This window comes from Rhodnius prolixus, unplaced genomic scaffold (assembly GCF_049639745.1).
Source record: "Rhodnius prolixus isolate KJV_2025 unplaced genomic scaffold, Rpr scaffold_9, whole genome shotgun sequence".
In the NCBI taxonomy this organism is placed as follows: domain Eukaryota; kingdom Metazoa; phylum Arthropoda; class Insecta; order Hemiptera; family Reduviidae; genus Rhodnius; species Rhodnius prolixus.
In genome coordinates this window covers 22,826,321-22,848,076 of record NW_027411604.1, presented here as the reverse complement: position 1 = coordinate 22,848,076, position 21,756 = coordinate 22,826,321, and the positions used below count along the sequence as shown (strand labels likewise).

At 32.8% G+C, this 21,756-nt stretch overlaps 1 protein-coding gene and 1 long non-coding RNA gene across 2 annotated transcripts; one reads left to right on the top strand and one right to left on the bottom strand.

Annotated features, from left to right (window-relative positions):
- Positions 1-5,241: 5,241 nt before the first annotated feature.
- LOC141454482 (uncharacterized) lies at positions 5,242-15,881 on the bottom strand. The gene is made up of 4 exons (XR_012458741.1): positions 15,705-15,881; positions 8,599-8,673; positions 8,183-8,287; positions 5,242-7,647 (listed from the first exon to the last, which is right to left on the bottom strand). It is a non-coding gene; the product is annotated as an uncharacterized lncRNA (long non-coding RNA).
- Positions 15,882-19,617: 3,736 nt separating this feature from the next.
- Positions 19,618-21,466, top strand: LOC141454226 (uncharacterized). Its single transcript, XM_074128244.1, has 2 exons — positions 19,618-20,274; positions 21,280-21,466. The coding sequence occupies exons 1-2, from the start codon at positions 20,037-20,039 to the stop codon at positions 21,375-21,377; spliced, it is 336 nt and encodes a 111-aa protein (XP_073984345.1). The 5' UTR covers positions 19,618-20,036; the 3' UTR covers positions 21,378-21,466.
- The last annotated feature ends 290 nt before the right edge of the window (positions 21,467-21,756 follow it).

Here is a 21,756-nt window from a genome sequence, read left to right as displayed (position 1 = left end):
AACTTGGTGTGTGTTCTTCCAAGAGATGCTACTAACTAAACATAACCTCGATACGCGCCAGTAGTGCTATCTCTCTGACTTTACACGGACTTTTCAAACGACCCTCGTATGTATATCTGCTCATCATAAACCTATTTCAACACAGCGATGTAAGTACTCGACAACTTTATAGATCCACGGTGGCAGTACTCGATCCTTCGAGACATATTATAGTCGCGTTCGTCCCTTCTAGTTACACCGATTTAAGTACATTCGTATTTATTAGTGTAATTACTTCAATCGCTACAAACGTAATTTATACTTTTTTAAAGATTCTGTTTTACTTTATCAATAAGAAAAAATAAGTGCAGGGATAAGTGGATTGACTTGTGTAAGAGGCCGACAAATCGCTTTGTCTTCTTTTGAAGGTAGAACTAGAATTTAATGGAAAACGTTTCAAATTATTTTTTTATTTTATATGAGCTAATGAGAACAGTGGGAGCAATTTACTATGAAATAAAAATAAAAGAATATAACACAGAGACATTGGCTAGAACGCAGAATTTCCATTTAACATATTTCTTTCAAAATGGAAGCTATTAATGTTTAAAATGCACTTAGGTACCAGTATTTGTTTTCTGTTATGGCATTTGGAAAGGATGCTCTTTTGGCTGAAGGAATACCTAAATATTATTCTCTGTGAGCTCTTATATATTTTCTTTTTCACTAAATTCATGTAGTTTAAAGAAAATTTACAAAGAAGAAAATCGTGAAAATTCGGTAAAGTCGCACCACTAATTGATGGGCGAATTTAGTACTTTATCATTAAAAACATTATACCGTCATCAAATGTACAAATACGTTGATTTGTTTAAGTTACATAACCCATACGAAGAGTTGAGTTGTACAGAATAATGAAATGAAATTAAATAGCATCCAATCTGCTTATTAAAAATAATTAATTAATGATAATAATAAAAAGAAAAAGTAGCAATTTTACAACAGAGACATCTACAAAAGATGTCTCTTAAGATTATAAAATAAAATATTAAATACATAATATTCGATAAATCTTCAAAGTTATAAATAGAAAGAGAAAAAATAAATAAACAAAAACAAAAATTATTTTTTAAAGAATTTGAAAAGAGAAAGAATTCGAACAAATTATTGACATGAGAACTGCCTTAGCCACAGTACTTTTCTAACATGATTAAATACCTTTTTTTTTAGGTCTTCTTTCACTGCAGATGATAGATTGTATCTTTTTTACAGCAGGTGAAGAACTTACCACTTGAAACTCATAATGAGAACGAAGCAAATTTACTTTGTTACTAGTAACCCAGGTTTTACTTAGACAAAGAATATCAGCGGCATTTAGAACAGAAGATTCTATTGGGATATTCATCATACCTTCAACATTCCAAAATAAAATATTCAAAGTGTTTTTCAAATATCTTAAAAGAATCATTATCATTTAAATTATTTTCTTCTCTTGAATTGATCAATTGGAGCGAGGCAGATGATTTGGTGTTGCAACTAAGAGATTCCTTTTCATGATTAAGCTGAGATTGCTATTGGGAAGTGCAAGGCCTATCGCTAGTCTTTGAAAATATTATAGTACTAATGATAATGTTTGCTTTTTAAAGGTAAGCACTTTAACATTTGGGGCACCTCGTGCAATCAGCAAGAGATTAACAGCGTGTGAGCTTGTTAAATGTTATTGGAAGTAAAAATTAAAAAAAAAATATATCTAGGAGCAGCAAGCCTATCAATTTTAATTATAATTCCTCTTCCTCTTCATCTTTTAGGAGGAAATGAAACTCTTCATCAAGGATTTTGGGAGCTTGCGTGGTGCAGATTTATTTGCAACAAACACATCCAAAACTCGTTTGATCAAGACTAAGGTAAGGTTGTCCTGGGTTAATTGGCCGCGACCCGAGTCAAACTCAACCCTTCCTCTGACAACCCAATCTGATTTATTGTCTTTTTAAGGTTATGAAAGGTTCAAAAACATCTCTTCGATGAACTAATCATCTCAGATCCCTTGTGTAGAATGGGAAAATAGGAAGATGTAACGGACGCTTACTTAAATCCTCTCTAGAAGCGGTACTATCGTTAGTTTTACGACCTTTGGCATTTTTTGAACTAGGTGAAATGACTGGAAATAATTTTGTACCAACATATAAAGAGTTGTTCTTTCATTCAGCTTAAAACTGGGCGTCAAAGCAAATTTCTTTTGTCAGAAAGTCAGGAGAACTTATTCTGTGATCGAAGCTAATCTACAATGTAGTAAAAATGAAGCAAGCTGCCATGAAATAATGGAAACAATGAAGTTATGAAAACAAAAATACTGAATTAAAAGTCTTAAAATGAAACTGCAAAAGTTCATATTATCTATATATATAAAAATGAATGTGTGTCTGTTTGTTTGTTTGTACTCGATAGATTCAAAAACCATACATCCAATCGCCGTGAAAATTTGGGAAATTATTAGGTATATCCCCGGGAAGGTTTTTGCAAAGTTTTTTTAAAATCAGAGTTGGGGTTCTAGGTACACCCGAACAAATATCCCAAAAATACCAAAATAACATTTAATTAGTAATATTTGTTAAAAGTGTAACCATGAAAACCATGAAAAACAGTTTTTTGCAATTATTAATACGAGAATAAATTATACCGAAGATGGTGGAAAATCCATTAAACTAAAAGTCTCAACAATACTATTGATGTTGATAATCGTTGGGTAGTACCATATTCTCCATTACAACTAAAACCGTATAACGCACACATAAATGTTGAGTACTGCAATTCAGTGAAAGCTATAAAATATATTTGCAAATATGTGAACAAAGGAAGCGATATGGCAGTGTTTGGAGTGGAAAATACAACTGCATCTAACGATGAAGTCACCCAATATCAACTGGGACGCTTCATAAGTAGCAATGAGGCTGTATGGCGTATTACCTGTAAATCATTTTCCATTCATGAACGATATTCAACGGTTGTTCATTTAACAGTACATCTTGAAAATGGACAGCGTGTGTATTTTACATCAGAAAATGTACGTGCAAGAGCAATGTCACCACCGCCAACAACATTAACTGAATTTTTCACATTATGTAGAAATGATACCTTGCAAGGACACTACTGTACTCTGAGGTAGGGGTAATTTTATTGTTAATTTTCATTTCGATGTATTGTATACATTTGGTCATTAATAAATTATGTTTGAGGTATCAAAACTGCCTTTTTGTTCAAACACAGCAACGTGTGAACGGGTACAGCTAGTTATTAATAATATTTAGAACAAAAAAAAGACTCAGAGAGGATATCGATGAACAGTAGGAATGCATCGCCCCCTCCAAACTTTTATTATTTATTTTGTTGTAAGTTGCTCATAAAAATAAAAAAGAAAAAAAAAGGCAGAAGGACAGGATTTGCAAAGCGGGCATCACCATACAGACATGTTTTTATTTATTTTATTCATTTAATGTGCAGTATTCTGTAGGAAAGAAGGTTACACAGTGAATACTGTCTGCCATGTAAACCCCAATAGTGTGCTGCCTATTGGCTAGGGGACCAGAGAAAGGTAGCATAATGTTGAGAAGAATATCGTTCTGCGGCGGCTAACTTAAAAGTAGCATTGTTACGAATGTATTTTCTTAGTGTTTATGTATATACGATGTGTATATGTGTATTTGTAAAGCCAGGGGGATGGTTTGTATTGTAAAAACATGATTGTTTGAAAGTGACACTATTGTTAGTAAGTAAAACTTTTTTTTTCTTTTTTTTAACCAAAGTCAAGTCATATATTTGTATGAGTCGGTGTTTATAATAAGCTGATAGTAGGACAGGAAGAACTTGCACCATTCATTGGATTTTCTCTCTTTTACAATCACTCCCTCTTTGAGAGGTTTTTGAAGACGGGTGCTTACAACAACTAAAAGGATGACCCATCTTTTATTTTGTAACTAAAGTTCTATTTTGTTGCTTTTATCTGTCGTCTTATATTCCAAATAGATTTTACAGGAAAAGGAAAATTGTAATACCTAACATTACAATAGAACAGCTTCAGATATTCTGCTTACACATTTTTTATAAAAAGAAAATCGTGAAATTTAACTTACTTATGTGAGAGAAAATATCTATTGGCTTATAAATAAAAAAGGTACATACATCTGGTAGGTACATAGTAAAATTAAACAAAAAACTTTGATTAATCCATGTGCCAAATATCGTAGTTAATAACTTCCATTGAATTATTTCTCATTTTTTCTAATTCCACTTATTTTTATCATATTGGTGGAATCAAACCAAAAATGTTCTTTTTTCAAAATAAAGAAGTTCCACTTGTACCAAATTTTCTTTACAATCAGTAGAATATCTCTTTGAATCTATTATCCTGTATATAAGTATTTTTGGAAAACCGTAATTAGGCCTAAATTATATTAATTATTTTATATCACAGCTGAGAAAAAAGACTGTACAGCTTAAAGTATAAAGGTAGAGCGAAAACAACGTTGTCCTATCACAGAAATTGCTTATGGTTGTTCACCTCATCAGGATGATGCAACCTAAAATAAGATTGGTTTAGGGGCAGCAAAATCTAATTATGGGAAGACTGAGGTTCCCTTATTATGTGTGCAAATTTCTTATGGAGATTGGGAAGAATATTTTTTTTGAATAGAATAAAATTTTCTTTGCTTACTTACCACATTCTTTATAGTGATCTCAGACATGATTGAATCTATTTTATTAATGGACCTATCTATCTATTCAAATTAACACGCTGCTTACACCAAATTTAACATACGCCTGCCCATTCTGGATTACAGTTAGCAAAACGCTGACGTAAAGACTACAGAATTTTGAAAAAATAAAGTACTACGTACCGCAGTGATTCCCAGCTAGGATGCATAAATCAATTGAAAGTCTTAGCTACATTGATTTGATAATGCTAATTTAAGATTGAGTATTTATAGTTATCTTCAACTATAGTTATGCCTAATTCGACAATGAGATTAATAGGTTAGCCAACATTTTGCGATACTTAACAAAAGATCCGGTGAACATTGAAATTGAAATCTATCCTACGATATTTCCTCTTGAATACAGTAAAAGAAAGATATGAAATTATCCAAGTACCACGATTGCAATTCTTAATAATTAATCATTTTATTTGCACAAAAGAATTACAACTTTAAGGCAAGGAGTTCAGGTCATTATACTTACAAAAAATAAAACAGAAGTAAATGTCTATGAGTTAAGAACACATAAAATAAAGAGCAAAAAGAGTTTTGTATTAAAATAACAACATAAATAAATTAAGTAAAAAATTATTATTTAAACAAACTTTCTACTAAAAAAATTTAAAATCCAAGAAATTGAAATGATAAATTCTTCTTATAATTAGCAATTCTTAATAAAACGGAAGAAGTAAGTTACAGATAAAAAATCTTTGATATCTTTAGCATATGTTTTAGTTCTACAGAAGAAGAAGTGGAAGTGGTGAAAACTATCATGTTGAAATATTCTGTTTGTTGGGAGCAGTAGAAAAAAAGAAGGGAAAATAACCTGTGTCAACTGCCAGCAACCCATAAATAGTATATAAGATTCAACTTGTATAAAAATGAACCACTGTGGCCAGAGTCTATCTTATGTGGCCCCAGTCGCGGATGTTAAATAAAATTAATTGTGTGGCAGCCAGTAAAAATGTTACAGTGGACAAGAGCAGGCGTTCGTCAAATAGGAATTTATGTTGACACTAAAAATGTGTATTCCCCCCCCCCTTTGGGTGTACTGGCTCACCACAATTCCCGGACTGCCTTAGCAAGCTGGATCCATGGTCCATTGTCTCTCTCTTCCAATCTTCTCTTTCTCAATCATTTCTGATCATTTCTCCTTCCTGTTGAACCTGTCTCACAAAGATTTTATTTATTTATTTTTTTTTTTTTGACTGCAGTCATCTCCCAGGATGTTTTTAGGGACGAGACAAATTGCTGTTTAATCCTGTTTCATCCTTTCTACTCCCACCTCTTCTTCTTTTTATTATTATCTACCTGAGAGTGTTGGATAGGTGGTGCATTTTAATGAAGCAAAGATTAGAAAAAAAAACAAAAAATGGATACCAACCAAATTGCCAAAATTTTTGTAGTGAACTGTCATTTTATTTTATAAAGTTGATTTTTATTTCCACAAAGAGGAGGAGCCTGTTGGCTGGCAAGCTTTTAGTTTGGTGGTCAAGTGATTTCAGAGGGATTAGTTACATAAAAAACACAAATATCAAACGTTCATTCACAGAATCCATTAAACTTTAAAATTGTTCAAATGAAAACTCAATTCGTAACTCTTACCACAATTGAATATTTTCTCACAAAAAGAAATTGGAGAAACTGGATTACTTTAAAAACTTACTAGTAAATTCAAGAACAATATAAAATAAATAATGTGCACAACTTTTTCAGTAACTAAACTGGAAGGAAGAATGCTGTTTTGTATGGTTAAGGTTATCTTCAACTAATTCAGAACTGCTACAGCAAAGTAAATTACTTTATTTTTTTTGGCGCATCAACAGCTGAGGTTATTAGCGCCCGGAGCTTTTTCCAGTGCACTGCCGGCCTCCGGACAGTGTTCTCTCGTTACAGACAACACTGTCCACCACCGGACAGTGAGCTGTAAGAAGTTCCTAGGAAGAGAAAATCTAAGGGTCAGCTGCTGGATTCGAACCCGGGACCTCCGCGTGGGAGTCCAGTATGCTAACCTCATAGCTAATCCCTTCCCTTACTTTGTTGTTGTTTTTATTCATTTATTGCTGTTATTTTCATTTTGAAGTTAATTTTGTGTTAAATTTGTTTTGTTAATTATTGGACATAACCAAATTATCTTTTAGGACAAATAACTTTTGCAAGGCATTATGAAAACAAAAGAAATAATTAGTTCTGATTATATGTAGGTTGAGGAGCTGTATTTAATTTTGATTTTCATTTTCTTTGTCAACTATTAAGCACAACTTCATGCTTATTAGATGAAAATTTTTTTGTGTAGCTTATAAACTAAAAAATAAATCAAATCAACTAAGATAGTAATGCTTCTTCAAAAAACTTTTTGAGTGTTACCTTTGAATTTCTAATCTTTTAAGGGTTCAATTGGTTGTTCAAAAACAGTAAAATCTCAGATGTTAATTTAGTTGTGTAATCATGGATAGAAATTGTTGGACCTGAATTAACTTACACATTATTATTGTGCAAAAACCCCTTAGTGAACGTATAACTTATTTGAAGAAGAACTTTGATTATAAAAGTAGAAATATTTTAAGTTCTATTAAAACTCTTTCAAAAATTGTGTTTTTTTTTTTTAGTTCAGAACGTTTCCTATTGCAGTACATTTAATCACAAATCACAATTTGATCCTAAAATGAGCCGTTCTTCTTTTAGCGCAAGCGCAATGAAGAGCCAAACACTCAAACGTGAAAATTTTTACCGTTCGTTCAATTCACTAATGATTCTTCAGTCTGAGCGCCCCCTTATCTGGTATTTTACTTTTTCAATACACTTTAAACTATCCACAACAGCTCTCTTTGAAAATCGATTGAGGTAGGTCAGCATCTAAACCATCGATAACTGCAGGCCAACCGACATCTTTGAGGTAAAAATCTTCAGACCCAAATTTCTGAAATCAACATCGTTACACAGTACTTTTACTAAAACTATTGGTCCCTTAAACTGTAATAATTTTGTGAATGCCATCTCAACAGATGGCAACCTCTTTATCTCGTAATGGTTCTGAAAAAAAAAGGTAAACAATTAAGGTTAAAAAAATATTAGATTTTGGAGGGTACAGCATTGTACGCATATGATTCAGACTTCGGCTGAATATTTTCGAATTTTTAGGCAATTTACCAGTGGACCTGTATGAATTTCAGCAGTAAATCTAAGTACTTCAATTTTCTCCTGTGGTACAGAAGCACACGTAGAAGCAAGCGAGCTAAATTTCTTTCCATTCTTACGACTCAACAATAAAACAAAAATGATCTTCCAATGAATAATAATTAATGAAAATTGTGTGCAATGGCACTATTTAAATGGAAATAATAAGTTAGTTTTGTTCTTTGAACCGTTAGTGTAAGCCTTAGTGCAAGACAAGTAAGGTTAACTGGTTTTATAACGATATTTATTACAGAAAAGTTTAAAACATGAAACATTACCGAACAGATCATCAGTAAGCCTGCCTCAACTTCCAGAGGGTTAACCACCATTACAACGTGTAATAATATTTTGCAACCAAAGTAATTTTGCTATGTTACTGGAAACTGTAATCGTTAAGAAATTAAGGACTTATTGTTTGAATTTATGGATTGTAATGTTGGTCTTATGTTCAACAATATCTTATTTTTATTACATATAAAAGGGCCCCCCCCAAAAAAAATCAAAATTGCATAGCTCATGAAGCTGTAGTCTTAATGTTAGAACTATACATTGCTCAACTGCCTTGTTTATGACACAATACCTTTCACCCTGCAGGCGATGTTTGGCCGTAATGTTATTGAGTATTAAACATCTAGTTTACTTGTAGCAATATTTTAAAATAGGCAATAAAAACATAAAACACAAGTGGGCTCACCTTCTCTAACTGGACAAGAGGATGTCATGGCAAGTTAAGTGGAGCTTTTCTTACAGGAAATACAGTTTCGAGGTCCTTTGAAGCAGAAAAAACAAATAATTTTCAGAAAATAACTTGAGGAGAAAGTGTAAACTAAATAAATATCTTAAGAAAATAAAATAACAAATCTGGTGTAACGATATTTTTCTTTAACAGCAATTTTTAAAATAACATCATTATCTTTGAATTGAATTAGATGGCAGTGGGATACAGTTATTTCTTTTGCAGGTACAAAAAGGAACTGCACTGCACACAATGTATTTTCTGCATTTAGCATATCATTCTTTCAAGTTGAAATCAAAGTTATAAATTCACCAGTAATCATAAACCATTTTAAATCAGTTTTACCATAAAATCACCGAGTTGGCGATGTACACAGTTCAATAAGGTTACTATTCTCAGGAGCGGTTGAGCTAAATGAGGAACGAAGCAAAACAGAGATGAAGAGTATATTTTTCCGAACAGATAATCAATCAATTCTTAGAAAGCCAAAGATGTAGCTTGAAGAAAGAAGATAATGGACAGCATGCTGGACGAAAAGAAGAAAAAAAAACAAAACAAAAACTGTGGGCCTGAAACCGTTGAGGAGGTAATTTGTAAATTTCAAGATGTCCTTTCTCTTGTAGAGCAACCAAGATCCACATTCAACTGTTTCCTTGGTGCAAAGAAAAACAACCGCACACTATTTCTTTTGCTCAAGAGATCGAGAGTGGTACCCAGTCTTCAGTATTGGTAAGAAACCATCAGAAAAATTAGAAGATACATGAAGTAAATTAAAGAGGAATCTGTGTGCAGGTAAAGGATAACAATGAAAGGCTAGGTAAATCATTATAAGTTGAATTAAAATGACCGATTTTCGTCAAAAAATAATACAAATTATAATTATATTAAAAAAAAAAAATGGATAAAGATACTGAAGTGTTTTTACAACCTCCACCATCTAGGACAGAAGTAGAATGGTCTGGAACACAACCAGTAAGTACCAGGTGTCAGGCACAATCTGTAATAAGCCAAGGTAAAAGTAGGGAGCGAACTGGTGGTCTCTATAGGTGGCCCGGACACACACGGAGTGTACCGAATGAGACACGCGCCAATCCGAACATGAACGAGTATTGTCGAAGTATTGTTCGCGTGCCTCCGCTTGTGTGGTCTATATGGCGCGTGCGCGCGCTGCGTGTGGTCCTCTTGGAAACTACTTGTATTTTTAGCGGGAATTTTAAATGCTTACTTTTTTCTTTTTCCATTTTCTTTTGTTAATTTGATGTATTGTTACAATTTATTAATTAATTATGCTTTCTTTTTTTTAAAAAATAGCAAGTTTATAATGTTTTGACGGCTGAAGAAAAGGTATGTAAAGCAGATAAGGCACAAAATGATGTGGTATACGACCGGGTTAAATTAAACGTTTTTCAGCTTCTGTGCATCGATTTTATTGAAATGCGCATCCCAGTCGAAAGATTGAAATAAATTAGGTAAAACTGGCTCTGGCTACGGAATAAAATTAGAAGATCAACTTGTTATCTTAACTGCGTACCCAAATGATGATTCGGATGAAAAAATATATATAAAAGTTTCTGAAAAGTTATAAAATGTTTTACAAAAAGTAAATCTCTGCGCTTGTGTTAGCTACCAATCAAAGATGCTTAAAGAAGCTTAAAAATGGAAATAAGTTAACAAGTTTAAGCTTGCCCAATAATTAAAGTGGCACATTAAAATGCAGAAAATTTATTTTTCCGGAAAATTATTTCAAAGAAACTAATATTGTGTGAAAAACTCAAAATGACTGTCTCTTATATCAATTCTTATAGTTGTAAATAATAATATTCTAAAGATTTTCTGAAAGTTCGGAATAACAACGCACATAAATATTGCATCATAACTTGCACAAAAAATTCATTAGAACAGCGAGTCAAACAAAATCAAAATCTAGGAAACCAAAAAGAAGAAAGAGATTCAAATTTCGGTATAAATTGGAGATTAGGAAAAGTTATTGTATTATATTCTTCCATTATTATATTTTATTTTTAATTCAAAATGAAACTAAAAGATTTCTATAAACTGTAGACATAGTTTTTATTAAATAATAGTTTACACCTACTAATTATATTATTTAACAATTTCTTATTGAATAGTATTTTTTTTTAATTAAAAAATTATGCTTTTAAACGGTTGCAGGAAATGTATTTAAAACGCCAATATTTTTTAATTCTTTTTCAAGTAATTGAACTTTAATAAATAATAATTATAATAACAAAAAACACTACTTTATCACTTGGTAAATATATAACTATTCTTTAATAAAGTTAAATTATGATAAAACTATGTAAATGTCCTAGTCTTCTTTTCTTTAGAGATTATGTATTTATAATAGAAATACCCTGTTAATAGATTAACTGCAGATATATTAAATATTTTGAACGCTAAAGCCTGAAATGCTGGCAAGGAGCGCTGACGGGAAGAGGAAGGTGAACTTGTTGGCCGATGCTATCAGAAGGCTGAGAATTCCATTCAGTAGTTTTTGTCAGCTAACCTACTTTAAAATGTGGACAATCGTTTATACATTAACATTCTACTATTGGAGCTATGAGAGGGACGAGAGAGAAGGAGTCAGACCGCATTCATAAAAAGGGATCCATTCCATTTGATTCTTAAAATACACTAACATTTACAAGTAATATCATTAAACTTTTATTCAACAAGAAACACCTTGGAGGATATGTGAAAGAAGGCTACAGATTTTTAATTATTAAACAGATAGCAAAGACAAAACTTCTTCAGTGCTCATGAAGCACCACACAAATCCATAAATTTAATCCAAAGCTTCCATTGAAGTATAGAAAAGTAATTCATTGTACTTCATGTTTCACTTGTTGTGTTCAGTAACTAGGACTCTTCATGGACAATCGCTTAAAATGGAATCCACATACTAGACTTAAACGGAAAGAGCTATACAGGCGATTCAAACTTCTCGACAAACGATCGAAACTTTCACTAAACAAACAAACAACTTATCAAACTTGTCTGGACACGCGGATTTGAACTTTGGGGCTCAGCCAAAGCTTCCATTATCTACAGAAAGAACTAAACAGACGATTCAAACTTCACTCTAGACTTCTTGTCGAAAGATCTAAGCTTTCACTAAACAACAAACGATTTATCTACGCCATGATACTCAAACCTGTCTGGACACGCGGAATTGAACTTTGGGGCTCAGCCGAAGCTTCCATTATCTACAGAAAGAACTAAACAGACGATTCAAACTTCACTCTAGACTTCTTGTCGAAAGATCTAAGCTTTCACTAAACAACAAACGATTTATCTACGCCATGATACTCAAACCTGTCTGGACATATGGAATGGAACATTGGGGCTCAGCCAAAGCTTTTAATATCTACAGAAAGAACTAAACAGACGATTCAAACTTCTCTCTAGACTTCTTGTCGAAAGATCTAAGCTTTCACTAAACAACAAACGATTTATCTACGCCATGATGCTCAAACCTGTCTGGACACGCGGAATTGAACTTTGGGGCTCAGCCAAAGCTTCCAATATCTACAGATAAAGCCATACAGTCGATTCAAACTTCTCTCTATACTTCTTGACAAACGATCAAAGCTTTCACTAAACAACAAACGATTTATCTACACCATGATACTCAAACCTGTCTGGACACGCGGAATTGAACTTTGGGGCTCAGCCGAAGCTTCCATTATCTACAGAAAGAACTAAACAGACGATTCAAACTTCACTCTAGACTTCTTGTCGAAAGATCTAAGCTTTCACTAAACAACAAACGATTTATCTACGCCATGATACTCAAACCTGTCTGGACATATGGAATGGAACATTGGGGCTCAGCCAAAGCTTTTAATATCTACAGAAAGAACTAAACAGACGATTCAAACTTCTCTCTAGACTTCTTGTCGAAAGATCTAAGCTTTCACTAAACAACAAACGATTTATCTACGCCATGATGCTCAAACCTGTCTGGACATATGGAATGGAACATTGGGGCTCAGCCAAAGCTTCCAATATCTACAGATAAAGCCATACAGTCGATTCAAACTTCTCTCTATACTTCTTGACAAACTATCAAAGCTTTCACTAAACAACAAACGATTTATCTACACCATGATGCTCAAACCTGTCTGGACACGCGGAATTGAACTTTGGGGCTCAGCCGAAGCTTCCAATATCTACAGAATCCAATCCTTCCAGTCAAAAACACTCCGTTGAATCGCTGATGCTCTTTACTTTGTTTCTAACACTATCTTGCACCGAGATCTCCTGTGTTTCTGAAGTAGCAAGATCTCGCTACGCTAAGTTCTAGGCGTCAATTTTCCTTAGCTTACTACATTACCAGTATCAAGCTTTTTTTGTTGCAGAAATGCACTGCAGTTACAAAAGTAAATAAAATTTTTTAAAAAAAACGTAGATTAGGTGATCATAGATTTTTACAAAACCCTGTAAGCAGTGAATGGAAGGAATATTTTTATATCTGAGTAGACTGAGGGCCTTTTTTTTTTTTACTCTCCAATGGTTACGCATTGCATCTTCTAAAGCAGAGTTCTTCAATCAAGCCACAGCACTTTGGTGAGTAATTATTTTTTGAAATAATTTATTTAACAGGAATAATATTTCACTGTCTGATTGAGGATTTGACTATTAGCCATTTCCGTTGATAGAGAAAGATTCATCCATTTTGTGGGGTTGGTAAAGTGGATTTTTTTTTGCAATCAGAGAATAGTTATATGTATCTGGAAATATTTCTCTGAATATCAGGAACGGACTCCCAGTTCTTCCTTAGAATTCCATAGAAAGCCTAGGCAGATTCCAGTTTCTTAGGACAGCCAGTTGACTGCAGGCCACTCTTCCAATTACATGCTTAGAGAAGGTGATTTCACCAACTGGGAATACTGTAAGATGAGTGCTCTCTCTAGATCTATTTAGGACGAAGTACAGTACACCTCTTTTATAAAAACATAACCTTTAATGGAAGTCATTCCGAAATTCGGTTCCAACACTTCTGCACTTAGTAAAACAGAATATAATTCCGAGACTACCAAAAAAAGTAACTGCATTGTAGCTTAAAAAATATGTATCTAAAATTTTGGAATTACATATTTAGTGTTAAAATGATGTGCAAAGCCAAAATGAAATACAATTTTTAAATTTCTAGACTGAAATATTTGGTTAACTGGCTTCGCAAATTTGTAAGTGAATTTGATAAAGAGCTTTCTTAATGAAAAAGAGAGATTATTTGTAAATTTATTGAGAATAAAATCCACTTTACTTTTCTTGTCATGACTACGATGTTTCATTAGAAAAGCAGCCATATTGAGTAGTTCCTACTCAAGGAGGCCTATTGTATTTACTTATTACTGCAGGAAAATCATATTTTAAAAGGGCAAAAAATATATTTTTCTGCAACCATGTAGGGAAGTTCTCATTACTCAATTAAATTCAGCTGTGTAATGCCCAACTTCCCACACTAGTGGGGGGAAATTCCCATTAGTGTCACTTTCCGCACAAGTGAGTGGAAAAACTTTATTGTGCTTCCTTGATATAAGAAGTTTTGTTATTAACATAAATATTTTCTGTAAAACTCTAATGAGCTTATTTAAATTTATTTTATTTAAATAATTAAAAAACGAATATTAAAAAATAAAATAAAAATTGAAAGGAATATAGAAATAAAAATAATACTTTAATAAATAATTAGATATTTTTAATTATAACAGTTAAAAAGGTTATAGTGTTACCTTATAGAAATTTAAAATGGATTCTAGTGATGCCTGTTTAGAAAACACTCCTCCATCAATAAAAGAAACAGCAGAAAATGTAATAAGTAATGTAAATACGTAAGTAATGTAAATAATTGTAATATAACAATAAATGTTTATAATAAATAAATTACTTTTTGTAGACTGTAAAAATGAAATTTTTAATTTTATTAGTTAATAAATGGTTGCAGAAAAAATATAATATTTAACTCTAGTGTAAAGTATTTTCCTCACACTCGGCAATTTGCACTTGCACTCGCATCGCTTCGCTCGCTCGTGCGTGCAAACCCTGCCTCGCGTGAGGAAAAGTACTACTTTCCACACTTGTTAAATAAATAACTATTTCATAATGGTAACTATGAGAGCAGTAAAATTACTTTGCGTAAATTGACTTTGTGGATAGTGAGTTGTAATTCTATAGTTAAGAAGTAACTCAAAAAAGGGAACTCAAAAAAAAAAGGGAAACATTCAAAGAATATGTATGAAAGTTGTGTAATGTTCATATAAATACACTTTAATGCGCTACAAGCACTGCTGCCAATGAACCTTATTAGACAGGACACAATAGTCGACCTTGCAATATACCACTAAGGGAGAAACTGCTTCTACAGAAGACTGTCGTGCTCCCTGCCACGACGGGGGCGCGGTCACATCGGACGGACACGATCACCTTGCATCCACTCTCGACCACAAAATAAAAAGAAAAAAAATAATACAAATAAATAAAAATAGAGAATGAGAAACCTGCTCTCAAGCAGTGGGTCTAAGCAACTAACACTGATACGCTTACCAACAACTACTGGATCGCTATTGTCAACATTATCGCAACCAGCCTTTCAAAAAATACTTCTCTAATTTAATATACATATATATTTCTTTAAGCTCGTAAAATACTGAACAATTATTGAATGATATTTTTCAAGAAAAGTATTTACAAATATTCTAATCGAAAAGTAGTTTTGTACAAAATAAGATAACTTTCCAGGAACTATTAATGAGGTATTTTGTTCATTTTTTAACAAGACAAAAAAATAAATCGTCTGCAAAACATCCAAATCACAGTTTCTGATTGTAAATGCAAATACTGTTTGTACCCTGGTACCAATCAAGTAATTTATAAAAAAATAACTGCCCAGTTTCAGTCATTATAAACTATGTTATGCCGAGCTTTCAACCTAGGGACTAGGTCATCTTCAGGGCTGTGGAACATATTTTACAGTTTGTTAACAATAACTACATTACAATGAATGTGTATTATGTAACGAAATTCACAAAAATATTTACCTAATTTACAATGTTCTATTTTACATCACTGTGGGTTAGTGTATCTTCTGTCTTGTCTACTCATGGACTAAATGTGATCGGTCTGTGTGTGAGATATGTGTTAGGCTGTTTTGAAGTCAGTGTTGCCAATTGACAAGTATTTTGTAGTAAGTTGGCGTATATGTTGTTTAAATTGTTGGCATCAGTTTTGAAATATAGACTGTTTTCTGTCTTAGATATGTATAAATTATTTCCACAACCCTAAAGATGACCTAGTCCCTAGATCGAAATCTCGGCATAAGTTTATCATAACTGATACTGGCATTTATTTTTTTCATTCTATCAGTCTCCAAAAATAATGAACAGAAAAAAATAATCTTTATCTATGAGAAAGTTTACCAAATATTTTGTTAGAATTAATTATATAATTTTTATTTTTTGGTATTCTTTCCAGATGTAACTAAATATATGTTTAATGAACAAATATGTAACTTAGATATCCTCTCAATTTCAAACTGAAGATGAACATTTAATTGTTCGATATATTTATTATTTAGAAAAGAAAAACAAATAAGTATATCATTCTGAGTCTGTATTTTGATTTTAGGACTTACAGGAAATAATGTTCTTTTATGTTAAAAGAATCCAAATTATTGATTATCACTTGGTGCCAATTTTACTTTGCACATTCAATATGCAGATAATTATTGTTGGTGTGTTATATACAATGTTTAATACTCCATGTTTGGTTAAAATTTTGAAAACGCCAAATTTATTGGTTATAAATACCCCTCCCTCGGCCAAAAAAATGTACTAATCGCAAGTTGTCAGCTTTACATGCAACAATTCTGCAATAAAAAAGAACTAAGTGGCAGAAAGGCGAATACTGCTCACATTTTATGATATTTGAACGGTGGGAGAGCTCAAGAAGACTGTTTTGTCTGGTTAACGCTAATGGCCTGTGTAAAAGTGTAGCCACATAATTCAAGTAAGAATGTCTCAGTAGGTATTGGATGTGGAACATCGTGGCAGTGTTTGCGTCCTCCTGGAGAGTGGGACTCGAGGAGTGTGTAAGTGAAGAAACCTGGACAAGCCGGAGGAAGCGAGATTTATTGAGGAGGTCTCCCCGCGTGTCCAACATCCCCGGCTTTTATTTTATTTTTTTCCATTTTATTATTTATTTTGTGTTCAACCTCTGCTGGCCTTTACTTGTACACAAATTAAATCATGTCTCTTTGTCAACATTATGATGTAATGGCTATTCGAAATTAATTTATTTTAAAGAGCAATGTTATTTATTTATTTATTTTTTTTATTTAATGCGAGTGCAACTTTTTTTTCTCTGCTTTACTTCAACCACCTGTTTAGGAGGTAGGAAATGTAGATTTAGAGGGACATTATGTTTTATTAAGGATGTTTTCTGAATATTTTTCCTTTATAGAACGTCAATGAAGTTTATGAAATATAACAGTTCTTGGTTGATCTGTAAGCAAATCAATTCTTCTAATTCTATGCATAACCATCCAGAGAATATTCAATTTTTTGTTTATCCAGTTTCCTTAAAGTATGGCACCTACAAATCCTGGGGATCACCAAGGGTACAGTTCGTGTGGCTCTTGGAAAGATTCGATCTGGAGAGAGCATGAAAAGAACTGGGTGATGTGTCCTTGGTTCAAACACAGTTAAGGGTAGTATCCCTTGGCTGTGTAAACAAAAATGCCAAAGATACTCTTTGCTTGGGTAGAAATCAGATTACTCTGATTACAGGCCTATTTACGGGGACATGGTAGGTTCAGGAAGCATCTGCACAAGGTAGGGGCTTATTAGCTTCGGAACCGTTGTGCAACTTGTTTCAAGAAGAGGAGAAAACGGCCTCTCACTTGCTGTTCGATTGCGCTATGAAACCTTCGGATCTTTGAGACCAAAAGAGATGGTAGCGCAAAAAGAACTAGTAGGGAAAGTCCTCAACCTCTTTAACAGCGAGAGGTTTCGTCTACTAGATCCAAAAAGGAAGGCACAATAAGTCTCTTGTGGCTGCGGAGCCATGGGGCATGGTTCTCGTCCCTTTTTTTAATCTATGGCACCTACAAAATGCCACTAAGATCGAAAGGGATTTTTTCTGCTAGTTTTAGTGGAGATAAACATGTTGCATTAAAACATTTAGCAGTTTTTAAAAATAAGAAACACATATAAAATATTTATTCATTTAAATTGTTACAGGTGCTTCAGGCTAAAGTCTAAAAATGATTAATTAAATAGGTTTTTGTAATCAAAAAGGCCGTTTTCCTTTAAATTTACTAATTAAAAATTGTTTTTTGGTGTAAAATTTTGAATTCATTAAAAGTAAAGAAAGACAATGACCTACATAGAAAGAATTTAGGGTTTGGGAGGCTTAGAGGTAGGCTTACCCTAATTACGAAGAGCCAAACCGGGACGCAGAGGAGGAAGAGGCTCATTTTCGTTTTGCTTTTCACTTAATTTGTGTTTTTCATATTTGAAATGCAATCAAAATTATTAAGAACTGAAAACAAATTAATAAATGGGCGCGGGGGAACGATCGGCCGCGGTGTCGGTGTTGTTTAAGTTCGACCGGGACGCCGGGACAGGGATCTCAAACCGGGACCATCCCGGTCAAACCGGGACGTATGGTAAGCCTACTTATATGGAAGATTGAGAGAAAAACACTTTATTTACAATTTTTACAAAGGCTAATGGGTTGCTCAAACTATGTATCTATCAGCTTACTGATCAATCCAAAACGATTAAGATTAAAAAGTCAATATTGCCATATTTACTAGAGGCAGAATTAAAGAAATCCTCTTGGACTTATCATATAATTAGGATCAATAAGGCATCGAAGCTTAATTACTTCATTCTTCTTAATGGAACCATTTTGAGAAAACCTCTTTCTGAGCATTGTGACGTCGGAAGTAAATGAATGGCGTAACGTTTGTTCTCTAAGTGATATTTTGAAGCATTTAGATGGGATAAAGACTTTTAGAGATCTTCAAAAGTCACTGAGCCAAATGTAAATTTCCTAACCTATATCAAGCGGAAGTTCATCGAAGTGAAATGTGTTACCTTCCTGTTTAATTTAAAAAGAAACTATCAAAACTAGTAGATAGTTAATATTTAAAGCAATAATCCTAAAGATCATCAGTTCAAAAATGGTTTGGAGTAGAACGTTAACTGTACGACACAGGCAGATATATGTACTATATTTTAAGGGACCAGAACTGTGATGACAGAGTATCGATAAAGTCAACTCTCTTCGTGGAAGGTAATTACAGTACTAATGAGACAAATATTTTTAAAAACTGTCATAAAAATAATTAAAGTTAATGTAATAAAAATTTGAACAGCCTTTTTCTTTTTTAAAAAAAAGCAGATAGACCGATTTTTACAATACCAATGTAATGGATACGCTACGCTCTGGCTGTGTTAAACAATCAAAACCGCTATCGGATATATGTGGCCTTCGGCAGACCATAATGAAACCCCATTGTTATGCTTGTAAAGAAAGAAACCTTACAAAAAATAAAAACGGATCATCGCATCTGATACACATTAACATCTGTAATGTTGTCCAAATTACTTTTATAAGGAAATGAATTTTACTTCTATTTATTTTATTTTTTTAATTTTAATAACAGTTTGAGGTCTTTTAAAGCGGTCATTTAAAGGAAGAAATATGTGTCACCCTCTGTAACTTCCTGTAGGCTGTCAGAGAGGTCTACAATCAACTTTGTAAGATAAGGTTGTTCAACCTTCTATCATCTCTCAAATAAAGTTTACTTTCTTTGGCTCCGAACTCTTCTTGTAATTATATAATACCAAATAAATGGCAAAATTCTTCAAATTATTATTTATACATCATTTTAATTTATTTGCTTGATTAATGTAATAACTAGGGAACGGATTCGTATGTATTTACATATTTTTTTCTAGGCAATTTTCAGACGTTTTTCAACTAGAAGTATTCATACTGACACTTTTTAAGCCGTTTGCGTCTACTTTTATTTCACATATTTCCACATATTTGGATGTTATCGCATATTTATACATATTTGATTAAAATAAATAAATATTTCTACATATTTAATCAAAATATGTACATATTTTTTCATTTTGGGCATATTTTCATAATTGGGAGGTGGTTGACAGGAACTGTGAACCACAGACTGTAGGGCTGTGAATCACAGTGGGTACAATGGTTATTGTAATTTACACAGAATGCTGCTAAACAGTGACGGGCACTTGTTAGTTCTTTGAAGTTGTCTGTTCTTTCAGCTCGTTCGTTGAAGTGTCCAATTCATTTCGTTCGGTCACTTAGTGTATTCTTTTTTGGGTGAAATGCCACGAACATCGGCCTCAAACAAACAACTGGTTGCTAAATATCTTCGCGAGTTTCCAGCAGAACTTTTTCGAAGTGATGGAGACATTTTGTACTGCACAGCTTGTGACAAGCGCGTTTCTTGCTCTCAACGTTCCCAAGTCACCCAACATATTGCCACCGGATCGCACATAGAGAATAAAAACAGAAAGAAAGAGAGGACGTCCTATCAAGCCTTCCTTACATCTCCATCATCAAGTAAGTCTACTCTGAGTACAGATCTGTGTCGGGCTTTGGTTAGATCAGATATCCCATTATTTCCACAAACTTAAAAATCCTCATTTCAAAGGATTTTAGTCGTTACAAGTCCATCTTACGCCCAGATCGTCGTCACTTTACGTTCCAACATTTGAAATTTCATGTGGTTGCAAACAATTTCGAAGAGTGAAGTTTTCAAAATTGAAAATTTAACACATCTTTTTATAAATAGTAAAAATGTTCGTTGTTGTATAAATCATTATAACTTGTAAAAACAAATTACTTTGTTCCTAACAAATTATTATAAATTGTAAAAATGTTCTTTTCTTGTATAAATAATTATAACTTGCCCCCCCTCCAAAAAAAACATTTTCATAAAAAAAAATGTCCATTTTACTTAAATATTCCAAAAAATATTTTAAGAAAATCACATATTTTCCACATAATTGACGAAAATAAATGCATATTTTAATTAAATATTTGGCATTTTTAAATACATAAAAATCCGTTTCTTAGTTATAACCTTTCTGTCCCGAATGCAAGGACCCCCAACGAAAAAAGGCGAGTTACAATTTTTTTTACAAAAAAGAAAGCGTTAAATTAAGCGTTAAGTGTTAAATTTGTTGCATTATATCGTTCTCTCGCTCTTCGTGGTTGTTGATTCATATCAAAAAGCTTTTAAACCAAATAGTATCTACAAACTTCAAAATAAATGAGTAAAAAATTGCGTATAAATAAATAAACTTACATTATTTTTAATAAATCGCTTTTTCATGCACTTTTTGACAATTTACCCTTTATAGCGGTCCTACTGAAGAGTTTCAACAATAAGACAGTGGCAAGATGCGCTTTGGGTTAAAGAAAGCGGATCTAGAGAAGTAGACCCATCAATTTATTGCTAATATCGTTTGATGTTAGCCATTTATAAAATACTGAACATTAATCCTGTCAGTGTTAATAAGAATTAAAATTCATTTTGAAATTTTTGATTTCATTCCTCTACAGCAGCTCATCCTAACCATCTATCTTCTTCCGCAATACCAGGTGATCCTGCAAGAAGATTGAAAAGAAGATGGGCACAGCGATCTATGATAATGGAGTGACACCACTGGGTGCCTTCTCCGATCAATATTGTTTTATCTTACATCAAATTTGCTTGTTGCAACAGTTGTAAATTTCAATAAAAGATTTAAAAAAAAAAAATTGCCTTAATTAACTTTTTACAATTTTCTCAGAAATTTTCTTTTTTTTACTAATTAATTGAAAAGTTTATTTACAATTTAATAACAGTTGTACAAATATATGTATGTATATGCAAAAGGAGGTTTCAGGTTGCAGTGCCTATATATATACTCTCCACAACATACAATATTTACATTGGTTAATGAGTCGAACTTAATACTAAGGCAAAAAAAAACTTTAAAAAAACCTTACTATATACAGTTAATTAAAGCAAGATTTGCTTAAACCTTTTATGCTCAT